Genomic DNA, 10,279 nt, shown 5'->3' with positions numbered 1-10,279 from the left:
CGGGCGCGGGCAGCAGCGCCGCCCTCCGGCCAGGGGGATGCCTGCAGGCGGGGGGGACGTGGGGCGCGCTCCTCCCGCCTTCTTTCCGCAGCTCCTTCTCTCCCCGCTACTGCGAGGCTCAGAGCTCGCTCCTCCGCCTCTCCTTTGCCCTCCTGTTGGTCATTCTCCAGCCAGCTGCCTGAAGAACGGCGTGTCTAGGCAAATGCACGGGCCTTGGCCTGCCTCTTTTCAGAGCTCAGCAAGGTGTATATATAAGGACCAAAACAGGAGCCCTACTTCACTCTGTCCCCTTTTGCTGCAACAAAAGCTTAACCCCGGCCCAGGTTCCCACCACTCTACGGAGTTACACAGCTCCAGTCACTTCCCAATAACCCTGTCTGAGGGGTAGGCTGGAGGTGTGTGGTGCCAGCAGACAGCACCTGTAAACCTGCTTCTCACTTTCCCTCTTGCCCACTGGAAAGCAGGAAGGAGAGATCACCTTCGCTGCATGCTCTGCTGGCTCCCTGTGGCAAGGACAGGGCACAATTAGCTCTTTTGGTCCTTACAGGGAGCGAGTATGGAAGTTAAGCAGCAGCACTGTGAAGTGAAAGAGCTGACAGCATTTTGCTGTTCTAAGAGCTTTCAGGTCTGGCACTTCTAAAGCAGCACTCTCAAACACTGGAAAGCAAAACAGTTACCTTGAAGGTTTGCTTCTTTACGTCCAGCAAGGCTAAAAGAAACCTTTGGGCATTTGGGAAATTCAGTGGCACCGGCCTACTTATTGCCAGCAATAAAGCAGGAAGATGGTCCTTCCTTACGAAATGGTGATTAAAGCCACCAAGCTATAGGCCTGTCATTTATATCTGAACCCTCTCCTAAGTTACAGTGGTTTCTACTACTCCCCTTTGCAGTCACTAACTGCCTTAAAACCTCCTTTCGTGACCCTTCTCACCATAAACCATACTGCAGTGCAGTCCCTAGTGTCCCTGTTATGATAAAGAAATACTTGTTAGTGGGTTTATAACTTAAGAACCTCAGCTGAAATAAGAAACTATCTGACAGTGGAGTATTTCATTCACAAGCATTTTCATGGGGAAAACGAAAAAATAATGAAAAACTTCCTACCCTGGACATACATGTGATAACAATTTCCTTTGATATATCTGTCTATGTTAGAAGATGACCAATGAAAATATATTGACAAAGAATGATTGGGTGGGGAATTCTGGAGAAACTGTTAAAAAGTAAACTTCCTTCTCTAAAGAATAAATTATTATAGTTTGAATTGATTACAGACGTATTTAGTATCTGCTTACTCAATCCAAATGTTTCTATAGTAATCAGTAATGGATCTAAAATGATTCCAAAAAACCCTGACTCCCTAACTTACAACAAGGTATTAAGCACTGACAACCTTTTCACTGCTACTGTATTTTGAATCTGCTTGTAAGAGAGTAAGCCTGTAGATATGCACATATAAGACACCTTATGTTCTAATGAAGTATTGGACTTACTTCCTGCTATTTAACATTCTGAAAGCTTTTCTATTTTTTAAATATTCACTGTCCTTTGGAGACTTCACAACACATTTTAAATTAAATATTCTTATTATGCCAGTGTTTGTACTGAAAACTGGGAAATCTACAGTAACACTAAGCTGTTCCACAGTGTTTTATCTAAGTATCTCAATTACTTGTTTCATTAGATGGAAACCTAGCCAAGGCAAACAAGATTTTAATTTATTCTCTATTATTGACATCACAGATTTTTCATAAATGAAATTTTACTGTATTTCATACACACTGAAAGCTACAGTAGGTACAGTATTAAAAGGCAGGAAAGATGCAAGCCATTGCGAAGTCTTTGTAATATATTTAAAAATACCTATGCCACATCACTCCTTTTTGATTGAAGAGGCTAATTCTTGATTATAAAATTTTTCATAAAATTCCAAGTCTTTTAAGTTTAAGGATGGTTTTACAGTCCTCAATGATTTTACAAAATGCTCGTGTTTTACGGCAGTTGCTTCAAGTCCATTCTCTTGCAATGCCAACAAAGCAGCCTTTGAAAGAAAAAGAAACAACTTGAAGTATTACAAGTATTATCATGTTTTAAGTTGCAAAGAAGTTATTGTAAGTATTCTACAATATTTTACATGAAACCAAATTTTAGGTAAAGTACCTGAAAACAGCATTGTCTAACTTATGGTTATTTAACAATAGATAAACATCAAATAAGATTACTGTAACCTTTTAATTCACTTTTTTGTCTGGATTAGACAATATATCCTTGATCACTGTCCTGGTTTCAGCTGGGATAGAGTTAATTTTTCTTCATAGTAGCTAGAATAGTGCTGTGTTTTGGATTTAATACTAGAAGAATGCTGATGGTTTTAACAACACTGATGTTTTTAGTTGTTGCTAAGTAGTGCTTAGACTATTCAATGACTTTTTGAGCTTCTCCTGCTCGGCCAGGTGTATAACAAGCTGGGAGGGAGCACAGCCAGGACAGCTAACCCAAACTGACCAAAGAGCTATTCCATACCATATAACATCATGTTCAGGGGGAGTTAGTCGGTTGGTCGGGGAGGAGAGTGATCGCGGCTCAGGGAGAGTGATCATGGCTTGGGATGGGCTGGGCATCGGTCAGCAGGTGGTGAGCAATTGCATTGTGCATCACTTGTTTTGTATATTCTGTATATTCTCTTACCATTATTATCATCATTATTATTTCTATTGTTATTCTTCTCTCTTATTAAACTGTCTCTATCTCAATCCACGGGTCTTACTTTTTTTTCCAACTCTCTCCCCCATCCCACTGAGGGCGGGGGTTAGTGAGTGAGCGGCTGCATGGTGCTTAGTTGCCAGCCAGGTTAAACCACGACAATCACTTGTGGGTTTTTTTATTTTCTTTCTAGTCTTCTGTCTTTTATATAACTTATGTCAAATACTTACGGATTTCTCTTCTCAATTGTTTTCATTCTAGCCTTGACAGTACATGCTAATTTCAGCTAAATATGCTGCAGTTGCTTGCTGTACATGGAATATAATTCATCTAGATGTGAGCCTGGATTAGAAAGGGCCATGTGAAACAAAGGGTAGTACAGTTCCTTAACTTCTGGTCAATTATCACAAAAAGCCTTTACTCTTATTTGGCTGTTTTATTTAAAGAATTAACTCCTGTTCAGTTCTTCTGTTTTGCTCATTCTCTTTATATTTTCATTACACACTGTGAAAGAATCCATACTACAGATGGCTTGGTAACATCTGTGAGTTAGCTCTCTCTTTTCATTGAAAGGTTTCACTTAAAGTTTATTTCACAGATTAACCATGAATATTTCTTACCTCCTTGCACAGATTTTCAATATCAGCTCCAGAGAAGAGGTCTGTTAGGACTGCCACATCTTGTAATGACACATCAGTATCTAACGGGATTTTTTCTGTGCAGATTTTCAAAATGGAGAGCCTTCCCTGTAAATCGGTGCATATTGTATAAGAAAACAAAAGCAAACAAACCAATAATTAGTCCCTCTCCAAAACAAGTACAAAATCTGGAATTTCCTTAGTTCTAATTTCAGAGGAGTACCAAAACCAAAACTACATGTTTTTGGCAGAAGAGTGAACAAAATGCTATTAATGGAGACAACCAAAACCATTACGAGTAATTATTAGCTCACATATTAAAGTCTGTTATTCACAGTTAATCATTACTTCATGAAAACACACTATTTTAGACTGAAGAGTCCACATTTGGCCTGCTTTGGGCCAACTTTTTTTTGGGAAGCTCAAGACAAGTAACTACGCTACCCTTGGGAACAGGGCACAAGAATGATTTGAAGAGAGGACAGTCAACTTGTTATGGTAACTCCTAAACTGCAGCTTGATTTTGTAAATATCCAATTATTCCAGATTTTGTCTATTTTCTACACACAACAGAATAACTACGTACACCAGGTAAAATGTTACTGGTTTTTGAATTACAAATATAATTATTCCTTTTTAAACTTCTTCATTGTACCTCAAGTTTGGTGACTAATCTTCAGTGAATCACACATTAATTATTATATATATTATAGGAATATGCCCCCTTTCCTCTTAAAGTAAAGTATGCTGGCAATTAATATCTCTCCATTTAAAGCTACGTATGGATTTGTAATACATCACCTGTAGATCTGGAGGTGGAATATAGATCACCTTGTCTAGCCTTCCAGGACGCAGTAAGGCATCATCCAACATATCTGGTCTATTTGTTGCAGCAACTACCATGAAATCTTTGTTCAAAGTTTCCTGAAACTCTAGCTGAGTAAGAGATGATATAAACAAATTAGCACAAGATAGTTAAGATAGATAATTTTGGAACAACTGGACAGCATTTATCATTCTTCTTATATAGAAAAGGGAACATAATTACCTTTCTTTCCTCATCACTTGGTTCTTGATGTTGGCCCTCAAGCTGTAGTTTGCTTCCTCTTCTTTCTGTGACTTTCAGCCCAATACCATCCAACTCATTGAGAAGAATAGAGAGGACCCGCTCTGAGACACCATGGCCAGTTTTGCAGTGTGACCGAGATCCCAAGATAGAATCAATCTCATCTAGGAATATTATTGCTGGAGTATTTGCTCTTGCTTGGCGAAAAACCTTTTTTTTTTTTTATTAATAAAATAAAATGTTAATACATACATTCTACCAGGTAAGGTGAAAACACCAGTGTACATATACTCTGTATTTTATTTACTTAGCTTTAAAGACATTCATAAAGATTCACAAGAGCCATTCTGGCTTACATTTTCTATAGGCAAATTATGCTTCTTATTTAAGTTCTTAAGTGAACTGAAAGCAAAAGGGTAGAGATACTTTGAAAGTTTAAAACTGGTATCATTTTAGGGCTAGATTTTTCTGTTTATATAAATGTGAATCTGTAAGCCATTTCTATTTAAGAATCAGATGAGAGCTTTGACTATCGTATTTTCAGTAACAAAATTTAGGCCTGATACTTCACAAAAATCAATCAAAAATAAACTATAGACCTTATACAAATTAAAAACTGTACCTGAGATAATATCTTCTCTGAATCTCCAACATAAGGTGAGAAGAGGTCAGCACCACTTACAGAGAGAAAGGAACAGTGACAACTTGTGGCCACAGCCTTCACCAGCGTGGTTTTGGCACACCCTGATGGCCCGTAGAGAAGAATACCCTTTGGATGAGACAGGCCCATCCTAGCAAATGCCTGAGGAAATTTCATAGGCCACTCAATACTCTGTCAATACATGAAAAAGGGATGAAATTCTTAGTAACAAAACTAGAGTTCAGAGGCAATCAATAAAACTGCTGAGCACATTATTTCCTCTCCTTGGTACAAACATTAATTTGAAATCAGAGAACATTAGTTTGGTATTCCTTCATATAATACCCCCCTTCTTAAAGTTTCCTTGCGAGATGATACCCAAGAGCCACCTATGGCTACAAATTCAGGAATGGACAAACTATCTGGCTGCAAATTAAGTGTTTTCCAGCTACTGGAAAACATGCTCATTTTCCTATGATATTACAATTGGTGATGGTATCTTGTGACTGGAAGATTTCTAACTCACAAGTAGTGTAATAACGTAGCATAAAAAAATGTTTAAAATACAATTTACAATCAGGTAATTTGCAGGAGAATTCATTCATATAATGCAGCATACAGAATACCTCAGAGGACATTAGAAACTAGCTGTTCATCTAAATATATTTTCTATTGTTACCTGTTTTAACTTTAATTTCACATCTTCAAGACCACCAATTTGCTCCCAAGTGACAGGTTTACACTCTGTTAGTCCAATTGCACTTCGAAAAGAAGATGGTTGAATTTTTTTGAAAGCTTCTTGGAAATCTGTGATGTTAATCACCATTTCAGTTGAATCCTGCAGAAACCCAGATAAAGCATATTAACAATATTTTTACATAATAACTTATAATGCTGCATTAGTACACAAAACATTTCACAAAAGGCCAAGTGCAACCAAAAAAGAAGCAAAATCCTGTCCTAACGAGCTTAAAGCACTGCAGACACAAAGATGTAACACAACGCAGAACATAATCTCTTGCAAGTTTTTATACAGGAAAAAACAATTTTAACAGAAATTAATGTTTTAGAGAATACTATTGTTTTTCCCTAAATTATAGCTCCATTTCCTGAAATTATAGCTCCATCACACAGTGATCTGCTAAATCAAACGGTTGCTAGTTTCAGGATTACATTCCTAGATTCTCTTGAATACAAATAAAAATGTTCTAACACCCATTTTAACCACACACTAGAGAAAGTGAGTTACTTAATCTCAAATAGGCTAGAAAATACCATTATTAAACTACAGATGCAGTAACAGAACTAAGATGTATTTTACAAAGGAGCTTGCAGTTCTTAAGGCAAATAGGCTATCTATTTATTAATAATTTTCATTTGTCCATCTGTTTCATTCTGGGATACCAGGCTCAAATTATTTTGTTTATTATTTTCAATATTTGTAAGGTATCTGGGGGAGATGGAAGTTGTAGGAATATGATGTTCTCTTCTGTCTACCCCCAAATGAAGACAGAGGGCTCTACCATTCTCTGTAGATGCTCTGACTCTGGAAATGTTGCAGATCTGGCTTTAAATTTATGCGCAGCCGTTGCAGATGAAAAACCACAGCAAACATATACCTCACAATTCTTGTAAAAGTCAGAATAGATGGAAAGAACGTTAAGAAACAGCAATTCTCTAATTCCCTATCTATAAATTTCTGCACACAGGCCAGTTTTATACCTTGTGTCTGTAACAATGTCACATCCAGCCATACAACCCAAATGATAATAGTTATTATCACTAGCAATTATATATTTATATGTCAATCTAAACTTCAATTTGCAGTTGTTATTAAGAATTCTAAATTGCTGATAGCTTCAAAAGATAGTTTTGGTAGTCATTTTAGTTTGCCAAAAAAGATTAAAATCTCTGCTTTGCACAATCCTAAAAAGATAAGGATGAGAATAAAAAGTTTTGTCAAAGCTTTTCATCCAGAAAGGAGAAAAGAGTCTTTTCAGGTGAGAACTGAAAGGACTAGTGAAATGGCGTATTTATGTTTATAACACACTTCGTGGTTTTCAGTATTTTAATCTGTGAGTTCTTCAACTTGTTGAGCTTTTTAAGTAAAGCAGAGTATTAATGAGGAATGGGTGGTACATATTATTAGTGACATTCTTCTTGACTAATTTGCAACCATACCAAAGAGCTGCGGAACACAGCCTGCATAGCAGCTTCTCTGCAGAGTGCTGTAAGGTCAGCTCCAACATACCCAGTTGTCATTTCTGCCAGTTTAACCAAATCAACGTTTGTAGAAATCGGCATACTAGATGTAAGCAACTGCAGAATAGATCTTCTTTGCGTAAGTGTTGGTGTCCCAATAATCACCTAAACCAAATATAATAAACAAAAACTTTAAGTAGATATTTTGCTATATTTCTCTTATTTTATAGACCTAGGCAAGCAAGCTTGTCCCTGTTTTATACTGTTTACTGAAGATTTATACATACTTACACTGCAACTAAAGAATTTTACAAGAAACTTATTAGTAGTGCTATACAAATGACAAATATTTAAAATACCCTTCATTTACCCTTACTTTCCAAGTGATCAGTGTTTGTATAAACAGTTGCTCATAAGACCCTGTCAGCTAGTGTCCATCAAGTCCTATTTTAAGGTAATTTCAACATAAGACATGGTACTGGAATAATTATTTCCTTGTGTCACAAGGGCTAAATTAGATCTATCCAAAAGAAAAAAAATCAATTAGATAAACATTCATACGTTATTAAAAACCTGGTAAAACACTGCCATAAAATATATCTCAATAATATATAAATCCTGGAAAATAAAGACATTTATAATTGTGAAAGCATTGAAGAACTTGATCAAACTGGATGACCCAGGAATGCATTTAGCCAGCAAAATAAACAATGCAAGCAAAAGCACTGTGTGTTGCACAACTGCATGTGTTCTTTTTTCTTTTGACCATTAGGTTAGCAGAAGCTTTCAATTTTCAAGTATTTGGAGCTCTCAGTTTCCTGAGTAAAACATGCTCCCTACCTTACCCAAGCTGCAGCAATCTAAAGAAAGAAGACACGTGTCAAGCTGTAGAATCCCATGATTAAACATGATTAGTAAATGTTAAAAAAAACCCCAAACTTTATTAATTGCCCCCTGCTCCACTTCATGATCTTAAATGTCTTTTCCGACCTAAACAATTCTATGATTCAAAAAGGAAATAAAAAAAGAGAGCCTATGAGTAACGCGGTTTGCTTACCTCTCTGTCAAATCTGCCAGGTCTTCTCAGTGCAGGGTCTAAGGCATCGGGCCTGTTTGTTGCTGCCATAACGACCATCCTACCGTCACTACCTACACCATCCAGTAGCGTTAGCAACTGCGCAACAATACGATCTTCTGGAGCATTGTTTGAACTTCCTCGCTTTGGGCATAAAGAGTCAACTTCATCAATGAAGAGAATGGTTGGGCCTTCATATGACATTTCTCTGCCCTTCTCAAAGACTTTTCGCAAATTCTCTTCGCTTTCTCCTGGTCTTGAACCATAGAGGGCTGGGCCACTGATGCAAAACAGATTACCACAGACGAAACAGATTAACCCCCCTTCTCACCGCCCCTCGGCTTGTTCTCCACAGAGCTGGGCTTGGCGGGCTCGCTCGTCTCCCTCATTTCCTTTTCTCAGCGCCTCCCGCTTCTTAAACGTGTTCCCAAAAGTTGAGCCTCCGCTTTCCCGTGTCCCTGTCAGTGCCTCCCTTGACTCAGGAAAGCACCTTTTTTGCCAACGGTTGGGGTTGAGTCAACTGTAGGTGCGGATAAAAACAAGTGGGGAGCCACACAATTGGCTTGAGAAGCTGCTGATACAAATAATTAGGACACAGATATTTATTCAACAATTGGTAAAACTGTAGTAGTATGCTGCTCTGACAAATGCTCAGTCAGCATTTAGGAAAAATTAATTGTATAAATTTTTGGTCTACTGCCTTCTTAAATTGTGCCACAAATTGTTATTAGCAGCACCCCATTAGGGACAGAAAGCCCCAGCTTCTTAAAAGTTTTTGGGAAGCGGAAAGGCAGATCAATCATCTCTTTCAAAGACTTTCCCACATCATCTAGTCCTGCAATTGAAGCTTTTCCAGCATCTTCTGATAAATGTCTGTACCATTCAAGAGTGACCACCTCCTTAATTTTTATGCTTGTTTGGGGGGTTATCAGCCCAGCTTCATCCGTCAAAGGGTCTACAGAGAGTATTTCAATATACACCACAGGATTTTCAAGATTTGGGGCAACAGTAACAACATAATGAAGCAAAACATAAACATTTCTTAGCAGTTCTCTGATCGTCTCCTGCAACACTGCTCTGGGAGTCGACTTTTTCACTGCAGAGCTCTTAAGGACCACTTTCACAGTCGCCTTTTCTAACCGGCGATAGGCCAGAAGCTCCAGCTGGCCGGCATTCACCGTGAGGCCCTTCAGGTCCCGTGCCGTTAGGCCCGCGGTCCTGCAGGTCAGATCAACCTGCAGGTACCCGTCCGCCAGATCGTGCCGGGGCCACGCCGTGCACAAGCAGCAGCCAGTAGGCAGAGAGATCCTCAGCGGGGCGCCGAGCCTGGCTCCCAGAAAGGAGAGGGTGGCAGGTCCCATCCTGCACCTCTGGGTACCTTCATCTCCCGGGTCCAGGAGGAGCAGCTTTAAGGTTGCCGCCTCCATCCCGGGCTTGCGCGGCGTTCCCTCCACGAGAGAGGGGCAAGCTCTTTTCAGGAGGGAAGAGGGCTGCTGTTGTTCTGTGACAGCTAAACATGAGATGCCCTGCCATTGCCATTCAACCCCTTGTCCTCCAGCTGTCCTCTAGTTAGAATCATAGAATCATAGAATGTTTTGGGTTGGAGGGGACCACTAGAGGTCATCGAGTCCAACCCCCCTGCAGTCAGCAGGGACACCGCCAACTAGATCAGGTTGCTCAGAGCCCCATCCAACCTGGCCTTGAATGTTTCCAGGGATGGGGCCTCCACTACCTCTCTGGGCAACCTGTTCCAGTGGTTTACCACCCTCATTGTAAAGAATTTTTTCCTTATATCTAGCCTAAACCTACCCCGATTTAGTTTAAAACCATTACCCCTTGTCCTAACGCAGCTGGCCCTACTAAAAAGGTTTTCCCCCTCTTTCCTATAGGCCCCCTTTAGGTACTGAAAGGCCGCAATCAGGTCTCCCCGCAGCCTTCTTTTCTCTAGACTGAAC

General features: G+C 39.4%; 1 protein-coding gene across 1 annotated transcript; it reads right to left on the bottom strand.

The window, feature by feature from the left end:
• Positions 1-1,644: 1,644 nt before the first annotated feature.
• Positions 1,645-9,989, bottom strand: SPATA5L1 (spermatogenesis associated 5 like 1). Its single transcript, XM_009643858.2, is given in 10 exon segments — positions 1,645-2,041; positions 3,324-3,449; positions 4,143-4,277; positions 4,390-4,617; positions 5,030-5,239; positions 5,727-5,885; positions 7,229-7,414; positions 8,307-8,650; positions 9,022-9,791; positions 9,955-9,989. Coding segments are annotated over 9 exon segments (2,286 nt in total). The 5' UTR covers positions 9,752-9,791; positions 9,955-9,989; the 3' UTR covers positions 1,645-1,873.
• Positions 9,990-10,279: the final 290 nt, after the last annotated feature.

Source organism: Egretta garzetta, unplaced genomic scaffold (genome assembly GCF_000687185.1).
Source record: "Egretta garzetta isolate BGI_Z169 unplaced genomic scaffold, ASM68718v1 scaffold287, whole genome shotgun sequence".
NCBI classification, from domain to species: domain Eukaryota; kingdom Metazoa; phylum Chordata; class Aves; order Pelecaniformes; family Ardeidae; genus Egretta; species Egretta garzetta.
This window is presented reverse-complemented; position numbering and strand designations above follow the sequence as displayed.